The following is a 23,726-nucleotide window of genomic DNA, read 5'->3' as shown; positions in this document are numbered from 1 at the left end:
GGGAAGTTCAGCGCAGTCTGAGCAGAGTCACCAGACATCTCGTATATATACCCATATACGTGCGTCATGGAATCATGTGACTTGTAACATGTGGAACCTACCATTACTGAACTAGAGAATGAGAAAAACAGGGAAAACGGGGAAAAACTATGTAAAGCACTGACAGTAATACTAAATGTAAGAAGCACTTTAAAAAATCTTAAGTGCATGTAGTAAATCTGAAGTGTATATAGTCTTCATGTTAATAAGAAAAGCCAGCAACAGCCTCCAGCCACCCACAAGTTTGGGCTGAAACTTGAACCTCTTGCTTCTCCACCCATGTGCAGATGACTAGTCTGTGTGTTAAGGAAGTGGATCAAAATCACGCCCAAAATCACACCCAAAATCACACACTATTCAAGATCAGAAGCAAGCAGGCAGTGATTTCCTGGTGCAGATCCCATTCAACTTGAAATTGCATTGTCTCAATATCCTTCAAAGCGGGAAACAGAGGCGTTTTACTTTCAGTGACTTTTCTTCCCTCTGCCCAACCAGAAAGGTGCCAAGGTAAACACCAAAACCAGAAGGGGAAAAAATAAATCCTAGGTTCAGGTAAGTACTGCAAATAAGTTATTTCTGCTTCTTTCCTATCAAACCTAGAGCTGTATTCAAGCAAGCAGAATAACAACTGAATACGCTGTACCATTTACTTTTTTGTTGCAACTCCAGTGCCAGTTTCCTGGAAGACAAAGTACGATCCCTTGTACTACAGTAGTTGTGTGTGCACAACAGCTGTTCTAATTTCAAGGTACTTATATTTCACACACTGCTAAAATATGTAACATGCAGAATATATACTCAGAAGTATTCATTCTGCAGTTAGAGTTGAACAGACAACATAGTCACGTTCCTGACCATATACGAATGTTCACAGCTCAAAACACACGCAACCTACTGAGGAAAGACCAGCAACTGTTAGCAGCCCGACCTGGTAAGGGAGAGCTAACACTTCAAGACCACAAAAAACCTACTTCCCTTCAGTATTCCTGCCATCTCCCTCCTCTCCAGCAAATGGGAGGAATGTTGTTCCAGAGAGGTAGCAACAGACCAGACAATTTTTAGTCCCTAGGGATGACTACATGGGAGGGGGTGAAATGAGAATACGTGCAGCACACAGGCAACAGGCATTTTTGCTGGAATCAGCACAAGGAATTAGCTAGAAACAAGCCTGTTCACAGGCACCGAGATGGTGACTGTGTAGCGCAGATTTATCAGTGTCGTAACTAGCCTACTGACGCTCCTCACAGATGACAAGTGATGCAATAGACAGCGTGGCGCCTTGAGATAACATCTTTCTGAAGAATAACGTCCCCAGTTCTTGGGAATAAAGGGAATGGGAGGTGTTAAAGCTAGAAGTCTGCCATTTTCTCCAAATTCAGCACTCCAGATGCAGAGTTCCTCACAGCTCAATTCGTGGAGTTAAGAACAATTCAAGCTGAAGAGCTCGCACTCCTTTTGCACAAGACCCTGCTGATTCACTCAAATGCTCATCATCTGCCACCACGTTGCTACCATGCCTCTTATTCACACGGCAGGACAGATGAGCTGACTGGAAGAGCCAGCTCACCTTACTGAAGCCAGAATTCACAGAATGCATCCAATAATCATATAGCACTAGTGCTAAAACCAGGTATTTTATAAACTCCTCCACTCACCAGGATGCAGATCTCACTAAGTCTTGCGGCAAGAGATGTTGCTAAGATTCCCGAAACAGCATTACCCCTCTGGAGAACTCTGGCTTCTGATTAGTAAGAAATACCCTGAGGAGCAAGTCTAGGAGGGTTAAGTTGTAATCTTTAGAAAACTCTAGGTATGAAACTAAAGACGTTAATGTCGTGCGGAAATCATTCATGGGACTCCATATTTCTGGGTTTGCTGGTTTTTTTACTTCAAAACATAAGAACTTTTTTCCCCCTAGACTGCACAGAGTTGTGCAGAAGGGAAGGAATATCAACACCCATTGTCAGCAAGCTGATGCCAGAGTTTACACAGGCAAATCAGTCTGTTCTCTTTCTGTGGGAGTGCTAATGGCTTGTTCCAAACCCCAGTGATATTTGTAAGACTGGGATCCAGCACTCATCCTGCATACATAGTTCATGAAGTCACCTTGAAATGCTGAAGTTTCACAGACCTGCTGTCGTTTCACAGACCTGCTGTCAAAGATAATCAGTGGCAACAGACTGTCCCAGGCAACCCTCATCTACACCTCTCTCCATTTAAGCTTTGCATGTAATCAAACAGCATTTGGCCGCTGCCTTGACAAGAGCAGCCATCCCCATGCCTTCTCTTGTACATCATCGACAAGCTAGTGAGCATCTCCACTGTAGTATTTGAGATATTACACACCATTCCAGCCTGCCCTCGCCATTTGGACGGGTGGCAATTTCTCTTCACGTAACTGTACTGCTGTTACCTTGGAGAATCAGTGGTGGGAGAACTGCACTAGTACTATTCCAACAATGAAGAAACAAATCTTTGCAGGTTGCAGGCCACTACTCTCTGGTCCTGTATAAGCATTTTAAGAAGTAGAGGCTACAGTCAATAAATCGCCAGCACCGTAACAAAATAAAGCAAACACAAAAAACCCCCAAACTCCAGAGTTATGTATTTTTGAGTTGTTTTTAAACCAGACATGAAGCCACCTCTCTAGAAATGATTGTGAAAGCTAAGCCAGCAAGTCAGTCTTCTGGTTTCACAGTGTCAAGATATGTCATCGTGACTAGATGAAATGACACATGGTCTGCACCATTGTAACGGCTGCTAAAGGAAAGCAGCCCTCCATCTACCAATTGCGGATCTACTTGTCATCACCACAGCAACAACAGCCTTGACTTTCAAAATGCTGGTCTGCAAAAAAGGTTTCCCCTCCTGCTACCCACCCTGATTTCAAAATCACAGATGAGGCATGATGCTAGAATGGACAGGCGTCAGCAGACACAGAGGTTTTACCTGCCTGCGTTTAGTATGGCCCACAGCTCACACTAAGGCTGCTTACCTACCATTACAAACCATCCCACTTCACAGGCGGCTCTTAATTCCTCAATAAATGGCAAAGCCTTTTTCTCCTTCCCCGTGCTCCAGATCATGGCATGCAATTCCAGTGACTCACCTTAATGATCCAGCAAGTTCAACAGCAGGATTCAAACAGCCTCTGATTCATGTAGTTTGCCATGAGCTGCAAGAGATAACCCTCTGTGTTCAGAGCAAACTCAATAGGAGTGATTCAACCTCTTAGTGCAACCTCCTGTATACAATCTGCAAACACCTGAGGAGGGCATGTTTGGGACTTGGAACTGTCTACTGTCTTCTTCTGGTGTCAGAAGCTTTTCATGTACAGGTGTGTATAGATCTACTTGTTTGGCCTTATATTCAAATGAAAAATGGTGCTACGTTGGGGTTTGGTCCTTTTTTTTTTACAGAGTTTTCTCATAACAAATGCTAAGCTGGGCTACTGTAAAAAAATAAAGAAAAATCTGCATATGTATCACATCCTTCTCACAGGTCATTTTTCACAGCATCTGCTTAAGTGAAGAAGTTTTCTCACAACAGCTGAGCAAACATCTGGATGGATAGAGGAGGACAGCGATTAATTATCATTACAGTCTCTAATTTCTACAGAAATACAAGATTAATTATTTCAAGACTATTGAAGTTGACTCTATACACACTAGCAGGCTTCTATCATACAATTGGCTTAAAAGGAGAATTCATCTCCACAGTTTTAGATCCAGGCCCTGGAGAAAACAAATATTTTAGACACCTATATTAGAGGTCAGTATTAGAGCACCAGCTTTGAAATCAAAACTAACTGTTCTCAGCATCCCATCAGTGGACCTTCTCCTGTGAAAATTAAGTTATTAGCAACTCAGCCCACAGTTCTGAGCAGTATTTGATTTCCACTTTGAGGATAAACAATTTAACAGTTGAAGAACAAACACATTTGCTGCTTTCAGACTTTCAGGAAAACAATGAGTGCTCCAACTGCAGTAAAGTTCTGATTAGAGCAGTTGCAGTACTGACGTGCAGAAACAACTTTACAACCTAGAAAGTCATAAAACTTTACAATTCGCAAGGTTATAAAGCAGGTATGTTTTATTCATCATCGGGCGCGTGAAGGATCATTCCTTTAGTCTTGTGCATGTCTTCTAACAATAGAAGGTGTGCTTATATACAGCAAGGTGTTACATATTCATAGTAAACCCAGGTACGGCTATACATATTCATAACCTTTCCCCGAGAAGGCGGTTCTTATTAAAATGAGTCCCAGGAAATCATTTCCATAGTCCCATCCTTGAGCCCTCCCTGTTGCGCCTGCGCAGTGTCACCTGGTGGTCTTGAGGAGGGGTCTTTGGAGGAAGGCTCCTTCAGCTTCGTCACTGTGAACTTTTTACCTTTGGTTTGGTATGCTGAATTGACTTGAACCTAAACCGCCAAGTCAGTTGAAACCAGATTGATGCCCTCCTTTCTGCTGTAAATCTTTGTTGTTTCGTCTCCTCCAGGTTACATCTGGGTTCTGTAAAACTTCTTATCTTTGCATTCAATAAGGCTCTGTGTCTTAACATAGTACACAAAACTCTAGGCCCTTGCTATGTGGTTAACCCTTTAATTGTTAGTTCCCTGTAACAGTACTTTGGGAAAAAACGGAAAACCAACAAAGTTTGAACATTAGGACTTACATCCTCAAAGACTTCCAATATATTTCTGCCTCATTCTCAAAGAAAAGTGAGACTAAATGACTCTGCTGCCTAAAAATAAAGGCCGAGAAGGAAAGTATTGGACAAACAACTATAAAACAGATGATGTTGCATAGAACTTTTCCAGCTTGCAGGTTCGTTCCCACATCTCCTTCCCACCTCCCATATATGCACAGCTTTTAAGGATGCAAGAGTATATAGTCATGTCAGCGCTGTAACTGAGCTCCAGTGTTCGCAAGATAGGGCCTGTATTTTTAAGGCTCTCTTCAAGTTCAGTGTTTCTTAAAGACTTATCACTAAATAAGAAATCCAGCTGGCAACCAAGCAAACCTTGTCATTTGACTGTCAGCCAATAGCTAATAAAAAATAAAGGTATAGTTACAGCAGTTCTGCTTTCCTTATCTGCTTTTAAATGCTGTGTTACTACAGGGATGTTGCATTTAAACTTTTCTGAATACAACACTATGGCCAGAATCAATGGGATCAGGTATGCACCGCTGAAATGCAATTCACCTATAGAATCAATTCTAAAGGATCAGAAGGAGGGACAAAATAGGGTCACTGGATAGTTAACTGTCTCATTCCTGAATGAGACACATCTTCACCCCCAACCCAGAGTGGTTTTAAGTGACACAACGTTCCCTATTTTAAAGAAAAAATGCAGAACTTAGTAACACAGACCAAAGGCCAGTGCACAACAGATGCTGCCTGTCAGCATTGTGGGAACAATGTCAAACCTGCATCTGCGTGCAACTCTGAACCAGTGCTGCTGGTGCTGAGTAGTTCAGAACAATACTGGCAGCTTCTTCCTTTCAGGTTGTAGTAGTTATTCCCACAAGCAGACCATGTTAACTGGTAGTTTAGCAAGCACCAGTTCAGGGAGAGTGCTGTCCTCCCAGCTCAGAGCTGGTTTTGACTGCTCCTTCCCCTCTAGGGCTGCTGAAGCTGTAGAAGTTCAAGAAAGATGCCAGTTTCTCATTGCATTTGAAAATTATTTTAATACTATTGTGGCAGTTGCAATTTCCCCCCACACGACCTGAGAATTGGTGTGGCAGTCGCACTGGTAGCTGCCTATCCCCCTCTCAGAACTGCAGCCTTCAATGGGGCAGTTAACGGCTCTTTGTGGAGACCCAGAGTCGGTGGGCAGGGTCGTTAGCAGAGGAGAGGCCCAGAGCGCCCACAGCCCAGAGAAGCTGAGAAGCTTCTCAAATGCTCACAGTTGGAGTGTTGGGGGGGCACCACAGAGAAGCCGAGAAGCTTCTGGAATGCCCACAGCCAGAACTGAACAGACTATAAATGGGGTTCCCGCCGGCGACCCCCTTTGTGTGGTCTCCTTGGAGCTGCGGGTCTGCCATGCTGCCGGAGCCCCTCCCCTTAGACGGAGAAGCCGTCTAAGGTAACCTCCCGGGATGGGGAGCGCCTCACCTCCGTGTGTGGGTGAGTGATAAATTACTGAATATATGCTTTAATAAGTCCTCACCTGGTAGGCAAGTGTGAATTCCTCGTCTGGGACAGACGAGTGTAAATTCCTTGCCTAGCAGGCAAGCGTAGGTCCTGGCCGCAACAGGCTAGTGTTTCTCTCTTATGAGCAGAACGGGGCAGAGAGGGCTCTGGTTTTGTTTTCTCGTGAGTGCGTGTATGCACGCTGTGGATCCTCATTATTCTTATTTCGCTGCACCCCAAATAATGTCTTAACCTAATATCCGAACCTGTATCTTATGTTATCGGAGTGCTAACTAATTGTATAAACCCCGTTTCTAATTGGTTTATTGGCGGTACTTTTCCAGCCAGAATAAAGCTTGTTTTGGACCTTGCTGTCTGCCTAAACGTATTTTGCGGTGCCTCCATGACAAATATAAAATTCATTTGTTCACATAGGTTGTACAAAAAGATGAGTTGTTTACTCTTAATTACAGGAGAATCATTTCAACCTTGAGATCTCAGATAAGTAGGTCTGAAACAAAACAGGACTGGATTCTCCTGGTTCTGGAGGGTCCCAGTACAGCTCACCCAAGGTCTCTTTCCAGTTTGGCTCTCACGATTATGGACCACCTTGATGGTAAATGCCCCACGTCATTGACTCTTCGGAGGCTTGTAGTGAATTTGGCAACGCTCATTAAATACCTGAGACACCAAAACAGAAAAGCAAAAGTGAATCAGCCCTTATCCAGGAGGTGAGCAGAACTTCAGAGATAGTTCAGGCAACCATCTCTTCACAAACACCCATCCCAAGCTGCCCAGCCCTGCTCTACCAATAAATGGTACTTACCAAGGCATCTGTCTCCATTCACCCTCTCTCCTGGCTTTAGCGAATCCAAAGTTTTCAGCCTGATGCTGAGGGACTGCACAGCACTAAGTGTTCTCCCTCGGATACGGCAGTCTGTTATCCTCAAAGATGATGATGCCTTTTTTGTTTTGTTTTTTTTAAAGAGGGAGGGAAATTACCAGTGGAAGGCTCCTGACTGGCTGCACTCAGTAAGGTTCACTGTGGCACTGCAAGTTGGACACTGTATTCTTCTCTTCCTGAGCAACCGCATTTTGCATTGTCATGCCAGCTAAGAAGAGGTGCAAGGGCTCTTGGAAGCCACGTTCACATTTTTAGTTATCTGACCGCAGGTGCTGGTGCTGCCAGCACTCCTACGCAAAGGGCACACTGCTCTCGCCTCACTCGCCTCTGGCACCTCTCTGGGTGAAATTTAGCACACAGAACTAGAGCCTGAAGTTCATGTTCATTTAGCTTGAACCACAGGCCTTGTCAAGCAGACTGCTTGCCCTAAGGAGGACCAATAAATGTGACTATTTAAAAGAAAGCAATCTGAATCAGAAGTACAACACACAGGCTCACACCAAAGTTGCAGGTGCTCTTTCCAAGCAACTTAGTTATTTATCATTTTAGCTCCAAGCTCTGTCCAGTGCGTGTCCTGAAAAGCAACACGAGCACCACCTAGCACCAAGTGGAGGCACTGGCAGATATTAGTGAAGTTTGCAGCATGCATTAGTTATAGCATTGATTCTTAACAATTTTGAGCCATTTTCGACTTATTTTCGAATGTAGCTTAAGAAACAGACACATACTACAAACTGCTTCCTATTGCAGAAAGAAAGCAGTTGTGATACAGTTTGTTTCACACACACAGACAGCCTGCCTCACTACATTACCACACACAATGGACAACTCTGGAAGAGTTAAGAGTATGTAAAGGTCTGAGATCCAATATATGATAGAAGGAAAGTGTAGAAATTAAGAGCCGCAAAGGGTTAGCGTTAAGAAGCATTTTAACACTAAACAAATTCTACCATTTTTGTCCATTGTCTGTCTAAGACACTTTAAGGGCATATATGTCTTCAAGGGTACTGGAAATACACTCTAAAACACTGCAAGGGTCCTTTGCATCAAACAGCACAAGAAAAAGTTGCAGCTTCCAGCTTGCTGTCATGCAAACTTTTAAAGCATCCTTAACAGTAGCTCTGCAGCCTGTGGCAAGAAAATCAATACTGCAATCTTGCTAATACTGCCTCCTACTGTTAGGACCATGGACCCAGAGATTTCAGTGTGTTAGTCAGGCCAGGTAACTCCATTGGTCTACTTGTGAAGTGCTCTTCTCATTTTTCAGACAGGGAAAACAGTGCCTGAGAAATGTTAACATTCATGTTACTGTGCAGGTGTCCTGGTTTTGTTAAAAAACAAGTTTCTCTTTTAGTGAATTTCCCTGTCAGCTAAAGCCTTCTAAATAACTGCAGTTTTCCTGAAAGCTAGATACATGTTTTGGTAGACATAGCAATGGAATGTGAGGTCATTGATAAGGATGGATGCACATCTCGTGAGAGCAGTGAACTGAAACAGGTGACCAAAAACCTGGCCAACTAAAGTATTCCATCCCGTTCACATCATACTTCATATAAAAGTGGGGGATCACGAGGATCTCGACCCTTTTTCCTTATGGGCCACATTGGGAGAGGACCTTGTGAGTTGTCCATGGGAACTGAGGCCTAGTGACAGACTGAATCCAGTTCTGGTTGGCTGCAGTGTCCAGTCCAGGACTTCGGGTGCCAGCCCTACACCTGCCGGAGCTGTTGCCAGGACTTCCAAGATTTGTTTTGTATGTTTTATATTGTTTTGTCTATTTTTATTAGTAGCATGAGTAAAACGTTTTTAATTTTTCCAACTCTCTTCTCTCTGTCCTTCTTTCCCTCCCAATTGCCTGTCTTTAGTGGGAAGGGGGGAGAGGGAGGTGAGGCGCGGTAAATGACCTTACAACCTGTGAGATTGTAAAGCAGGTATGTTTATTCAGCGCTGGACACAGGGGAAATAATTTCCACCAAAGACATGTGCTAATTTCCAGTAGCTGAGAGCTTAGTTAAATACTGTGTTACATATTCATGTAACATATTCATGAAAGTTCTAGGAACGTCTATACATATTCATAACCTGTCCCCAAGAAGGCGGTTCTTATTACAATGAGTTCCGGGAAATCATTTCCATAGTCTCCACCTTTGGCCCCTCCTGGTTGCGCCTGCGCAGTGATCGTGAACCGGGATCATCTTCTCTGTACACGTTCACCTCTGGCCTGGTGTGCTGAGTTGGCTGGGACTCAGACTGCTGAGTTGGTTAGAACTGGCGTATCTCCTGTCCTGTGCCCAAGTTTCGGTTATCTAATCCACCCAAGGATGCACCAAGGATGCACCCAAGATTTTGTCTCCCTGCAAGGCCTGTAAAGTCGTCTATAAACTTTCGTTTCTCTTATACAAGGCTAAGCAAAGCTAGGCAATTGTAATGTGGGTTAAGGGTTTGCTCTCTAGGTGTTAGCTCCTTAAGTGTTAGTTCTCTAAGTATTAATTAGTTAATTCCCTGTATCAGTCACCCCTTTTCTAAGAGGTTAGTAAATTCTTTTACTAATATGATGATTCTTTATCTGTGTTTTCTCTGACCACAGGTAAGAAGGGTACTTCTACCTGAGAAAACCCATCTCTATCCTTCAAAGAACAAACAGATTTTAATGTTAATGCAAAAGTCAGGCTCCCGGTGGTTGTCCGCCATGCTGCTAAGCTCTTTTGGGGCAGTTGGTGATCATATGGCTGGTGCTCCAGCAGAAACGGCATCTTTTGGGCTGCGTCGGGAGCTTGCGTTCTTTGGCGTGGTGACCCCGCTCACTGCAGCTGTAGCATTTGTCTCTTCTTTTGGGTTTCTTCTTGCTGATGTAGTAAGTGCCCATGCCAATTTTCATCCCACCCGTGTGCTAAGGCTATGACCACAAGAAATACAATTTTCCAGGTTGCACCTGGATTACCCTTCATGGTGCTTTGCAGGCTTTCTTCACTTCAGAATGATGGATCCAGGCATTCTGTTCTTTAATCTTGATAGCAGTGAAGGATGTCAGGAGGACTTGAAATAGACCTTCCTATTGTGGTTCCAAAGTCTTTTCTGCAAGAGACTTCACATACACATAGTCTCCCAGTTGGATGTTATGTACTGGCCCATCCAAACTCCTGCTCCAAGTCCCAAACATGTTTCCCAATTTTGTTAAGTTGTTTACCCAATGCCACCATGTAAGAAGTCATAATTTCATCCCCTATTTGTGTAGACATACCCTTCTGTACACTATAGGGTCTCCCATACAGGATTTCAAAAGGACTTAACCCTTCCTTTGCTCTTGGCCTTGTTCGTATAAGCAAGAGGGCCAAAGGCAAAGATTGAGGCCAAGATAAGTTCGCCTCCTGCCCCAGTTTTACAATTTGTTGTTCAATTAGATGATTCATTTTTTCTACCTGGCCACTGGATTGAGGATGGTAAGGGGTATGTATTTGCCAGTCTATTCCCAAGTGCTGACTGACTTGCTGTATAACTTCTGAAATAAAATATGGCCCTCTATCAGAGGATATAACAGCTGGAACTCCAAACCTTGGTATTATTTCTTGTGCTAATGTTCTAGTAACCTCCCGAGCTTTTGCTGTTCTGGTAGGGAATGCTTCTGGCCAACCTGAAAAGGTATCAATCAGTACCAACCAATATCGATACCCCCCTTTTCTTGGGAGTTCCGAAAAATCAATTTGCCGTTGTTGCCCAGGTCCATTTCCTTTCCCAATTTGACCCATTTCTGGCTTGGGTGTATTCTTGGGATTAGTCTGGAGGCAAAGATCACATTGCTGTGTCACCTGTCTTACGGTAGTACACAAATTCCTAGCTACCATTTTTTGATCAAATGTTTATATAGTGCTTCTGCTCCCCAGTGTCCCTTTCTGTGCTCTTCCCTTACTAAAGGCAAACTAAATAGGAGAGAACAATAAGTTTTATTATATGATCCCTCTAAATCGATAATAAGTTTCCGGTCTTCCTTAGTATACTCTGGCTTACCTTCCAAAGAGACCTGCCCATCGGGGACTAGGGCACTTTCTATTCTTACCTTTTGCTTAGCCGCCAATTTTGCCTCTCTGTCCACCAGCTCGTTCCCTTTTTCCAATTCTGCCACGGTTTTATTGTCACCCCGCAATCAAACCACGACAGCAGGAGTTTGACTTTGCTGTCTTTTATGCATTATTACAAACCACTGCAATGATAAACTCCAGCATGGAGGTGCTGTGCAGAGCCTAATGCAAGTGCCTTGTTTTGGAAGTCAATTCTTTTGTGGTATTTGCTATACAAAATTCTGCTGCCTGCATTTCTATAAAGCAGTATCTTTCTGTATGCCACTATTGTACAGCTACCCAGAGTGCTGGAAAATAACTTCCTGTTTCCTAATCAGATTTTTCCAATCAGTTTGCAATGGATTAGAGTTAAGTAAGTGCATAAGTGTTCTTTCCAAGTAAAAGTCTGCAACAGTAAAGAAGAGTGGAGGTCCTCTACTGCAAGCTAATAACCACTTCCTTGTAACAAATTGCATTTGGTCCACAATTATGACTGTGTCTAATTCCTTCAGTGAAATATTTTTTCAGGCAGCTAAATAAATGAGACTTGCATATAATAGCAGAGCTGGAGATAAAACCCAGAAACACTTTTGTCTTCAAGCCCCCTATAAATACCAGATGGCTAGGATGACCTTGTACTATGCATACCTCACTATGTATACACTAAATGCTCTACGTCTTCAGGAAATTGCACATTTCTGTCACTAGTAAAAGCTTAATGTAGCTACAGGAAAACACTAAAATCAGTGCTAACTTCGGTGCCAACTCTGGGCTCCAGAATGGACACAGTGTGGGGCAGGTCTTCCCCCTAGCCCTTTTAAATAAAACTGACAGCAGAGCTGCTATAAAATGTTTGCCACTGGTGGCCTGCAGCATGTTGTTAAGGCTGTGCGGTTGCTTAGTCATATCTGAGCTGGCTTTAAATTAATTAAGCTTAAGGACACACTTAGCTTTTTCAGACAGTACAGAGGCTGTACTGACAGCAAATCGTACCTTGAAAAAAGTGTAGATGCTCATCTGATCAACCTGCATTGAGCTGCACTGTGTTGACTAGACCTTGAAGAATACACCAGCTGTATAGCATTTATGCTGATGCAATCTAGAGGACTGAAATCCTGAAGCAGAGATTAAAAAGGGAGCTGCAGCTAGTACTAGCTCTTCGCAAAAAATTTTCTTTTGCATTTAAAAAAGGAGGTTCTCTGTACAGAATTGAAAGATCTGAAAAGCTAAAATGAATGAGAAAACAAGATACCATCTGGGACCATCAATCCAGAGAGTGATCTGCCCCCTCTGTTGACATAAGAGAGCCATGGCAAACCTGCCCCTTGTCACCTCCTGCATCCTGGTGAAAACCAACCGTGTCCTGCTTGTCTTTGAGGCAAAGATCCCCACGAGCCTCCACCGAAAGCAGGGGGGCCTCAACCTCCAGTTCCTCCTGGTTTTCTTGTGTACATTCGTGCAGATTGTCATCTGTGTGATTTGGCTTTACACAGCCCCACCATCCAGTTACCGAAACCATGAACTGGAGGATGAGATTATCTTCATCACCTGCCACAAAGGCTCCCTGATGGCCCTCAGCTTTCTCATTGGCTACACCTGCCTCCTGGCGGCCATCTGCCGCTTCTTTGCCTTCAAGTCTCGAAAGCTGCCTGAGAACTTTAACAAGGCCAAGTTCATCACCTTCAGCATGCTGATCTTCTTCATCGTCTGGATCTCCTTCATCCCTGCTTATGCCAGCACGTACGGCAAGTTCGTCTCTGCCGTGGAGGTGATTGCGATACTGGCTGCCAGCTTCGGGCTCCTGGCCTGCATCTTCTTCAACAAAGTCTACACCATCCTCTTCAAGCCCTCCTGCAACACAATCGAGGAGGTGCGCTGCAGCACAGCCGCCCATGCTTTCAAGGTGGCTGCCAGGGCTACGCTGAGATGGAGCAACGTGTCACGCAAGCGCTCCAACAGCCTGGGGGGCTCCACCGGCTCCACACCTTCCTCCTCCATCAGCAGCAAGAGCAACCATGAAGACCCTTTTCCTCTACCAGCCGCCGCCGAGCGGCAGCGCCAGCAGCAGCGTGGCTGCAAGCAGAAAGTCAGCTTCGGGAGCGGCACGGTCACCCTGTCGCTGAGCTTTGAGGAGCCGCAGAAGAACGCCATGGCCAACAGGAACGCCAAGCGCAGGAACTCCCTGGAGGCCCAGAACAGCGACGACAGCCTGATGCGGCACCGGGCCCTGCTTCCCCTGCAGAACAGTGAGCCCCTCAGCGCCGAGCCCGGTTTCCAGGCAGCTTCCAGCCCGGAGAGCAGCTCGCAGGAGTCAGTGGTGGGAGACGCCAAAGAAGAGGTACCAAGTGCTGAGGTGGACCCTCCTCTGCTGTCAGCTAACTCCCGAAATTTTATAGGCACTGGAGGTGGCTCTGTCACAGAGAACACGGTACATTCCTAACGAAAGAAGATCATGAGAAGCACATCAGCCCCCCGAGAGGAACTTGCTCACCTCTTGCTTCTGAATGGGAAAGACGACAAAGACACGCTCCTGTGACACAGCCCCACCACACCGTACTGTTAGCGCTGGCAGGGTCTTACTCGTGCCTCCAGAGGAAGGAGTGTGTCTGGAGAGCCTTGGACTGAATTTGCATTTGCTTTATTGAAACCGGGTCATCCCAGAAGGATGAGTGAAGATCTCCTCTGGTGGGGCTTAAGCAGAAGTCTGCATGCTGCCTTGCCTCTGTAAGCTTCTCCTGCCAGACTGCAACTCAGCTGACTATGGGAGGCATTAGGCAATCCACTATACTCTGCTTTTACATTTACGTATAATATTCCTCTTTCCCACTATGTATAATATTCCCTCTTTATCCAGTATATGTGATCTGTAACCATGTGCATCAGGACTCTCAGCTCTACAAAAGCAAGGTACACAGTTTCACTTGGGAAAAGTATCGTTGTGGGGAAAATTAAAAAAGCCCCAGCATCCTGCACATGTGTACAGCCGAGGGTGTGAACATGTAAAGTATTTATGTGACAGAGTGCCCTGCTATTTATATTTAGTAATGTCCCAATCTCTCCTTTCTGCCCAGCAGGAAATACTGGACAATACTCTTCATAGACTCCATTGCACTAGACCAAGCTACTAGGTTGCTACTGGTTTCCTCCAGCTGAGGTAGCTTTCCCTCCAGCCTACCTGCTTTGGTGGAGGGGGAACAGCTTGTAAATCCCCGCCTAGAGAACGCTGCGAGAGCACAATGAGATATATCTGTGATTATGTCACTCGTAGTTGTATGCTTAACAGAGTGTTGCTGCTGTAATATTCCACATGGCATACATGGCTAACCCCTTCACACCATAGTCAGTGTTGTGCTTTCCCATATTGATCTGCCTCACACCTGCCCAGAGCATTGTGCTGGTCCTGATGACACAGGTGGGCCTGAAAAACACCAAATGAAACAAGGTGAAATGCACGAGTTAGGGGTGGAGAAGTAGCCCCAAACGTGGTAACACAATTGCAGGAATGAGTGAGTATCTGAAGTGTGTGTGCTGACAGGCAACAGGAGGAGGAAAACACACAGGCCTGGGCTCTGAGACATGCACACACAAACGGGTAAATTGGATATGTTTTGGCTCCTACAGGCCACCTACCAGGTTATTTTCTTCTTGGCCCATCTTGAAGAGAGGGCGCCCAGCACAAGGAGGGCGGACTGTACCTAAAGAAAAACAGTACGAACTTCATCAAAGAAAACAGCAGAACTTCATTATTCTTGACACTTGTTCTGCTCCCCCAAAAGCAAACATAAGTGCTCCTGGCTTTGCAAGGTATTCCCGCTTCTTCTCCATCCATGCTGGAAAGGTTGGAAGTAAGAGAGCCGTGAGAAGAGATATTTATTTCCTGCAGCCTGGTGAGAGAAAAAGTGTCCCTCAACATCCTGGCAGGAGGGGGTACATTGCAGAATTTATTTCTCTCTTCCCAGATCTCATGTGCAAGAACAAGCATCTGGCACGAAGGCGTCAGTACCCTTCCTCATCAAACACAAAGGTAATCCAGACCGCTGCGGAAAGGTAGATGGGCCTGCAGCTTAGTGTGAGCAGAGACGGAATGACTGTGTGGATGCGTTGGGGAAAATGGCACCATTCTTTTGTTACTCTTTTTGCTCGGTTGTTCTTTTGCCAGGGCAGGCAAATAAAACTTACAGGTGACATTGCTACATAAAAACTTGGTTTCACCACTTCTACTCGTTGCTGATGAGGAAGAGGAGTTTGGGCTTAAGAGAGCACAGTCAAAGTCCATAACCCCAAGGAGCACGCTGGTCGACAAGTTATTTGAGCCCTTTTCTTGACCTGTTATATCCAGCTCAGCATGGGCTCAAATTTTAATTACACCATGGAAGAACCAATCCAACTTTAACTGTAAGGCCTTCAGATTACAATATTTGATTAAAGCCATGGCACAGCTGGTTAAAAGAAAAAAAAAGGGAGTTTGAAAACACAAATCCTGGTGGCCACAACTTTGGAAACCACATTCTACCCCTGGACCCAGTCGGAGTAGCTCATTGCTTCTGAAAAAACAGGTTCCTTCACCAGGCTGCTGAATGTGGCCTCTAGGTTTAGTTTAGGGGAATTAAGGAATTAAGACTCGCGGTCTCCTGAGTCTAAATGCATGAACAGAGATGGGCACTAGATGGCAGAAACGGCTAAAAAAAAAAAATACTTTAGTTATGGCCCGCACTTCCAAAAATAGCAGTAGCCAAATAGTTTTAGTGCTAGTGCATTATTCCTACGGGCCCAAACCAGAACAGTAACCCCTGAAGTGAAGCTGACAGCACTGATATCCTAGAAGCGCTTAATGAATGAAACAAAATGACAAAATGACACAGCATACAAACTGAAAACTCTGTGCTAACACATGCAACAAGAGAAACAAAGTCACCATCGGCTGCCTTGTTTGGAGAACAATATTCTCTGGCTATGCACACAGTAGAGAATGTTGACATTTGGGTGGTTTTCATTCTTTGGGCAGTTTTCATTCTTTGGGTGTTTTTTTGTTCTTTACATCTACTTAAAAGGAATGTGTGCCCTGGCACAGGATGAGGCTCCAACAGCTGCCATAGTTTTACAGCGACAGACCAGCTGTGCTCGATTTGCTGGGGAACCCTCACCCACCCCCACTGGACATGTACCCTGAGCTCTGAGCCTGGAGCTCCACGCGCTGTGTGACAGCTGCTGCTGCAGCCTATTCTGGTGATGCACACGCTAGGTACAAGGGAAGCCCAGTGAAAAAGGACCCTCTTCGTTAAAGTGATTTGCAACCAAACCCTTTTTTCCATGCCCAGAGGAGAGTACATGTTCCCATCCTGCCAAGTCCAGGACAAGAGGAAGTTTGCTCAGACACCTGTCCAAAAGCCGGTCTGTGTTTCACACAAGACAATACTGACGAAGACAAGTTGGGTAACATCCTTCTTTCGAAAGCTCAAGCCTGCAAACTTCCACTGGCATGTCCCACCAGAAGCTGTCCACATGAACGGCTGTCCCACCCCATCCCCTGTAGCTCAAACCCCTACTGGAAAGCACCTGCCAATGTCGGTGTTTCCCAAACCACCCGGCAGAGAAGCAACAGCAGTGGGGACAGAGGCAAAGAGCATTATCAGCTCCGTGGTGGGATTTCCATTGGCAAACATGGCCCATGGGCAGGGAACCATCCCAGTGAACAGCCCGATACTTCGCCTTCTGCTCACAAAGCCAGCTGAGCTCTGCCGGCCCAAAGCCCCAGCACAACATGTACTTGCTCTCCACAGAGGAGTGAGATGATGATACCAAGGAAAAGAAATCCTTCTTCCCTGGTCTGTTTCATCCTTCCCACCATGCCCCCCTTACCAGTGCAGGAGGTTGGTTCAGTATGGAATACCTGCTGTCCTTAGATGTAGGGCTATATTTACCAAATGTACCAAGGGCTGAAGGAAAGCAGGGGGAGGAAGGTAGGTTTTTGCTGTTGTTTTTCCAAGAAATCTGGGGGTGTGAATTGCAGCGAAGTTTAGCTAAAGACCTGAACGTTCAGAGTGCACTCTCACCAGGGGATTTCTCAAAGGCCAGGTGATTCACACAGCTTTTGGTTTGCTGGCTGAGAAACAGCAAAAGCAGCCCAGGAGAGGGAACGATGAACACGGCAAACGAGGGAGTTGTGTACCGGGAAACTTTGCACGTAGGCGACGGCTGCTGGAAAACACGACAGACTGGGAAAGAAAGAAGCTCATGAGAGCCCTGTCCTGACACACGCCTCTCCCACAGGTGTCACCGCCGAGGACAGGCTGCAGACCTCCCGGGGGTCGCTCTGCCGGCAGCTTTTGTTGCACCTCTTGCTTTCAGCGTCTCTTCCTCCCGCTGGCGACCGCAGCCTGTCCTGGGGCGGGGCGCGCTCTGCCGAGCCCGGACAGGGCTGGTCCCGCCGCGCTGCGCTAAGACTTCCCCGGCCCAGGAGCGTCCCTGGGGACACCGCTGCTCCCGCCCCCCAGCTCGGGAGCCGCAAACGCCGGGCTTGAGTCACGCGTGGGGCCCGGCCCCGGTCCCGCCCCGCCGGCAGGCCCGGCCCCGCCTGAGCGGGAGGGCGGAGCGGGGCGGAGCGGGGCGGCTGCCATCATGTTGTGCGGGGGCGCCTCGGCGGCCCGGGCCGCCACCCGTGAGACGCAGCAGATCGCGGAGGAGGTGAGGGGGCTGCGCTGCGCCGCGGCCAGCCCGGGAGGGACCCCCGGTCTCCCGGGGCTTCTCCCGCCGGGCTGCTGGCGGTCGGAGCGGCCGGTGTGACCGGACGGCTGGGGCCTCGTCCCGGTGCAGGGGGTGGCGGGGACCCGGGCGTCGGGCCATTGCCCAGCAGCGCTGAAGGCGGAGACGCCTTTCCTCCCCGCTCGGCTCGAAAGCAGGAACAGCGACCGGGAGTGCGGTGAGCGGTTCCTGGCGCCCTCTGCCCGCTTGGCCTCGCCTGGTTTTATTGACCGCAGGCAGGGCAGGCTCGGGATTTTGGGGGGACGTTTGGGGGGATTTCGAGAGCAAGCGTGGGCCGCGTGGAGTGCTCGGGGTCAGCGCCGGTGCTCCGGCCCCGTTCCTGCTGCCGGTGTCTGTCCCAGCTACAAAAGGTGCGGGAGCTTGAGGAAGGAGCTCAGGAGGTTCTTGCAAAGTCTGAATCTTGTAGCCGCTTTTGTTGTTGGTGTTGGAGGACGAAGAAAACGTCTCCGCTGCTTCCGCTATTCCCCCAAGCAGAATTCGGCTCTACACGCTGCCAGCTCCAAACCCTGAAACTACTTCCAGGACAGTTAAATGACAGCCCATGTCAAGGAGCAGCGCGTGCTTTTGCTCTAAAAATGCCGATGTACAACTAAGTTCTTCTTTCAAAGCACGTGGTCCTGTTTCAGTCATGACTGAACTCAAGTTCCTTCTGCTTTTCGGTTTGATCAGCCAGGGTGCGTCAAGCCAGTGGAGAAAGACGAAAGACAAGCTCCCTAGACTGCAGCAGTTACTAAACATGTACAGAGCACCCAAAGGCACAGTCACTGAAATTAAAGTTTAGCTTGTAGAATCTGATGATCTTGCATTCCAAAAAAACCAAAGAGATGTGCATCTCCTCAGCCCTAACCTGAGTCTGCAGTAATGAGTACCCTACTGAGAATTGCCGAGAGAGTCATAGTAATTGTTTTGACCTGGAGAGGTCTACGTGTTGTGTTAAAGATAACGTGAGTATGCAGTTAGTGTTGCATATGGACTGAAAACTAGATTGGTTTTAAATCCCGAATTTCCGTTCTGTGGCGGGCTGTGGTGGTTTAGTAGTCCAAATATAAGATGAAGAGTAAAAACAAAACCCATCTGGAATCAGACATGAAGGGAATTAACGAAAAATCTGGCATTTTCATTTAAATTACCTAAATATTTCAAAGTTTATCCAGCTAGTTTTGACTGCCAGCTTGTATTACTTTATTTAAAATACATAGAGAAACTCAAAACTGAAATTTGCCTGTGCAGTTATATCTGTATCTGGATACGGACTGTGAAGGAAACATTCCTTTTCTTAAGTCAAGGCAGACCTCTAAAATTACCTCGCTTGCTTAAAATCAAATCTTTGCAGAGATTTGTTAGAGCCTGCCAGTTTATTTGCCAGAAATACATTTCCCGTTCCTGCTTTTCCAGTTCTTGCCTCCATTTTACTGCTTTGTAAGAGCGACAGCGATGGCTGAGCATCCGTCAGATTCGTGGACCTGGCGAGTACTGCTGCTTGCCCAGAGCAGGTACAGCGGGAGGCAGAGCAGGACAGCTTCCCTCTGGCAGTGTCTCTGGCTCAGGAGTCCCACAGGAACGGCCTCCCCACAGCCAGGATTTCCACCCAGGCCTGTTCAGTCCTTGGCTTCTCGCTGGCACCTGTGGCAGAGGTCAGTCAGGGTGCTTTTTGAACCATCTGCTTTTCAGTAAGTGCTCTGGGAGTAAGCAAACAGGCCACGCAGAACAACAGAGAACCTTCATGGCATGATGGAATCACAGATTTTTGGGTGGGAAAGGACTGCACCTCCTGCCCAGCACAGGGTCAGCAGCCCCAGGCTGCTTGGGGCTTTGTCCAGTCAGGTCTTGAAAACCCCTGCGGACAGAAACTGCACAAGTTCTCTGGGCAGGCTGCTGTACTGCCAGTGTGGCCTCATGGGAAAAGCTCTTCCTTATACCCAGTCTGAACCTCCAATTTCAATTTAGGACCATTGAGTCTCACTCTTCTGCTCCTCTGTAAAGATCCTGGCTTCTTGTAAGGACTGGAAAGCTTTTATCCAAGCCTTCTCTTCTCCAGGCTGAGCAAGCTAATTTTCTTCCTTTCCTCACAGCACGAGTGCTCCAGCCATCTGACCTCGTGGTGGCCCTCTGCTGAGCTGGCTACAGTTTATTGACATCTTTCTTGTACTGGGGGCCCAAAAGTGGACGCAGTATTCCACATGTGCTCTAACAAGCACAGTAATCGTTTGCCTCTCTCTTCTGGCGAGGCTCCTGCAGATGCAGCCCAGAATGCTGTTACCTTCGTTATCACCAGGGCACAGCGATGGCTCATGTTTGGTGCACCGTCCGCCAGGACCTCCAGATCTAGACTGACACGATGAACTAGTATGGTGGGCAGTACCGGGTCTTTCAGAGAGTATTTCTGGGCTCTCCCTCTCCGTACTGCATCAAGATGCCCATTGTCACGTGCCGCGGTGAGTCATTGTCACAATAACACTCTGACAAGCCGGCAGCCACGTGTCACCCCACGCTGCCTCCGGTCACGGAGCCCAGTGTTCGGCTTTCTGGTGGAAACACAAAATGTGCTGAGCCAGGGCAATTTGGAGACCTGAGAAACCAACCTTGCACAGCACCTAGGATTGCTAAAGGAGCACAGGACAGCATAGGGTCCGTGGGATACCTATGCCCACCCTCTCCCCTGCTGCTTAAAATTTGTAATAGTAGCTCTAGTGATGGAAACTGAAACCACTCAGGGAGGACGGAATCACTGCACTTTCTGGGGCTGCGCGCTTCCTTGCATCTTCAAATGCAAAGTTGCCGAGTGCGCTTTGATTTCTATATGGAAAAAAAAAACATGTACAAAGGCATCCAAACATCATCATCTTACTTTTGATGTACTATCCATAGCCTGGAAGAAGTGTAGAGGGTATGACCTCTGAGGGATGATGTACAGTATGGTCGCAGCTCTCAGCGACAGGACAATCACCGATCACCTGTCTTGGAAAGGCACCAGAGTTTAGTCCTGCGCCTTCTCAGTGGGAGGACATACCCTGTGGCAGACATTTTCTGTTCCTGCTCCACCTAGAGCACCTGAGCAGTGGCAAACTGGCACTTGTTTTCCTCCAAGGAAGCAGGTGGAGCTCAGGCAGGATAGCAAATATGTTCATTCCCCTTGAATTTAGGAAGAAGGCAAAATCCACCATGTAGCTGGAAAGAGAAAATGACTCACTGCTGATACTGTTGCACTGGGAGTGGAGGGAGGGCTACCTAATGATGTGGTGCAGGAGGTAAGGCCTGAGTAGACCTGCGCTTGCAGCAAGGACTCCCAAGACTAATTCATATTGCCCTGATAAACGAAGCCTGAAATCTTCTGCTTCCCTGACCAAGAATTTTACCATATAGCCGCAAGGTTCTAGAGAGCCAAGTGTGGGAAAGAAGAGCTGCAACTCCTGTGAGTTCCTGCCTCCCGCTGAGGTACAGGACAAGTTGTTCTGACTTCTTGAGCACAGGTTTTGCACTCTGGAAAGGGGGATGATAGCTCAGAAGCTTAACGGTGCAATTATTTTTTGGAAAATATTTGCAGTTTGAAAACATTCTAGATTCCAGCAGACGTGCTGGAAGAACTGTCCGATTTGTGTTGTGTTGTAGGCTTGGGTAGTTTGCTCTGAAAGCTTGATTTCTGGATGGCTGTCTGTTCTGTGATGCTGGGTCTGTAACAACTTGTTCTGAATTTGAAAAGGGAGCTAATGCTGAAGATGGGCCTTTTTCTTGTAAGAATGATAAATGTTAAAAACTTCTCTTTAAAAAGATGTATAGTCTTGTGCATGTGGGTACTGAATCACTTCCCATTTGTTGTTAGATATACAGAACAGAAAGGGAAGCTGAGACATCAATAGAGGAAATAATTTGTCAACATAAACCTTCTAGAATACCCACACAGTTCTCTGTTGGAGGCTCCAGATTCGGTGTCAGTCTGTGATGACTGAATCACACCACTCTCTTGGCTTTGCTGCCTCTTTAGATTTCTCGTCTTTCTTGAACACAAAACTTAACCTGATTCATTTTGATAATTTAGTAACTTGGAAAAGCAGCAGCTCTGTGTCTGGGAATTCAGCAGTAGTGACCTAAAGGGTGCAAAGGCACCCTTATAGTGTGGGCCTTAAGTCCTAAGTAACTTGAATCTTGCATCAGTCTTAAATACTCTGTTGTTTTGTTAAGGTGAAACCTCAGCTAGAAGAAAAAGAAGGGAAAACCTTTGATGTCTTCACTGCAGTGGAGTTTAAAACTCAGGTGGTTGCTGGAACAAACTACTTCATCAAGGTAGAGGACACTGGGCAATGTTGGTTGGTTGTTTTTAATTAACACGTATAATATTTGGAATGGTGGTTTTTTTTCTTTACTTACCTAGACAGGGATGCTTATGATTTGGCCTTAATAAGAAAAAAATCTATACATTAAAAAAAAATCCACCCCCCACCTCCCAGCCCACCTCCCTGTATTACATGGAGATGAGAGTACTTCCCTGTTTTCATAATGATTTTTACTTTTCGGTTCTTTTATGAAACTTAGATTTGGGGATAATTACACATCCGTGATGCTGAGCACTAACATTGCATTAAGTGAAGTCCAGGTGTGTGAAGATACAGTGAAGTGTCAAACCCGCTGTGATTCTGCCTGTAGTGATGCCACACACAAAACCAAGCACCTGTGATGAAAGCATTGAAGTGCTGCTTGTGCCAGACAAGATTAGAGCATTTTACATGTATTTAATAGATTACTCACTTCTGTGCAGCCCTGGTTCCCTAGATGTATGTTCCCTGTCTCAGGCACAGGGAGCATTAACAAGCATAGAAGGATTAGAGGGTCATAAAGTCATAACTCCACAAAGTCAGAACTCTCAGTCTGGTTTAGAACAAGACCACACCTTCTGAGGTGATGGTTTTTCTTGCCACCTCTCTGCTTCTACCATCCTCAAGACACAGCAGCCTGACCACCCCTCTTGCTGAAGGTTGCTGTTACTCCGTGGAACTCACAGGTTTTTATGTTTTGCAGGTCCATGTTGGCAATGATGAGTTCATGCACCTGCGGGTGTTCAGGAGCCTTCCTCACGAGAACAAGCCGCTGAGTCTCCACAGTTACCAGAGCAGCAAGACTAAGCAGGATGAACTGGCTTTTTTCTAGCAAGCTTCTGTCTTGTGCATTTTCCTGATTGGTTCTGATGTGCATTTTCTATAGGGTGCAAAATGTTGATTCCTGTGCCAACAAAGGAGCAAAGTAAATGTGTTGGGTTTTTTTTAACTTCCCGCTGGAAAACATCAGTTGCTTTTATGCCATTCCATTCCTGTGCAATATCTAAATTTTAGAGTCACACGGTTCTCCTTTCACCTACACTAACGCAAATCCAAGCAGCTGCACTGACTTCAGTGCAACATAACTGGAATACTGCGGCTGAGTCCTGTTTGTGGACTTCCCTGGTTTAGAAACTGAAAGGGGAGTGACACTGGCATTCTGTATTTGCAGCAAGGAGCGAGAGGAAAACCCAGATCTCTTCTGTGCTATTTTGCAACTGTGAATATATCTGTAGATTTAAATTGTGCTATGTATTTTCTTGGCAAAGACCTGAAGAGAGACCAGAGCCAAAGTGGTTTTGAAAGCAAGAGGAGGATTATTGTCTTTTGAAACAAACATTCCCGTGGTGATCATGTTGATCCTCTTGCAGCAGCAGGATATGATGTCCAGTAGAGGGGGTATGCCTTTAAAACCAGAACTGAACTCAGTTCTCAGTCCTAAGGAAAAGTCCTGGAAAGGAACTTAAGCTGGACAAGCATTTCTGCATTAATAACAATAAACATTTCTCTTGAATCGAAA

The 23,726-nt window shown here is 46.3% G+C and overlaps 2 protein-coding genes across 2 annotated transcripts; both read left to right on the top strand.

Annotated features, from left to right (window-relative positions):
* Positions 1-12,444: 12,444 nt before the first annotated feature.
* On the top strand, positions 12,445-13,575 carry LOC135990545 (extracellular calcium-sensing receptor-like). Its single transcript, XM_065638329.1, has one exon. It carries the CDS (start codon positions 12,445-12,447, stop codon positions 13,573-13,575), a length of 1,131 nt encoding a protein of 376 aa, XP_065494401.1.
* A 4,142-nt stretch (positions 13,576-17,717) lies between these two features.
* On the top strand, positions 17,718-23,726 carry LOC135994396 (cystatin-B-like). The gene is made up of 3 exons (XM_065644924.1): positions 17,718-17,819; positions 22,077-22,178; positions 22,911-23,726. Exons 1-3 carry the CDS (start codon positions 17,754-17,756, stop codon positions 23,037-23,039), a joined length of 297 nt encoding a protein of 98 aa, XP_065500996.1. The 5' UTR covers positions 17,718-17,753; the 3' UTR covers positions 23,040-23,726.

Source organism: Caloenas nicobarica, chromosome 1 (assembly GCF_036013445.1).
Source record: "Caloenas nicobarica isolate bCalNic1 chromosome 1, bCalNic1.hap1, whole genome shotgun sequence".
Taxonomy (NCBI): domain Eukaryota; kingdom Metazoa; phylum Chordata; class Aves; order Columbiformes; family Columbidae; genus Caloenas; species Caloenas nicobarica.
This window is presented reverse-complemented; position numbering and strand designations above follow the sequence as displayed.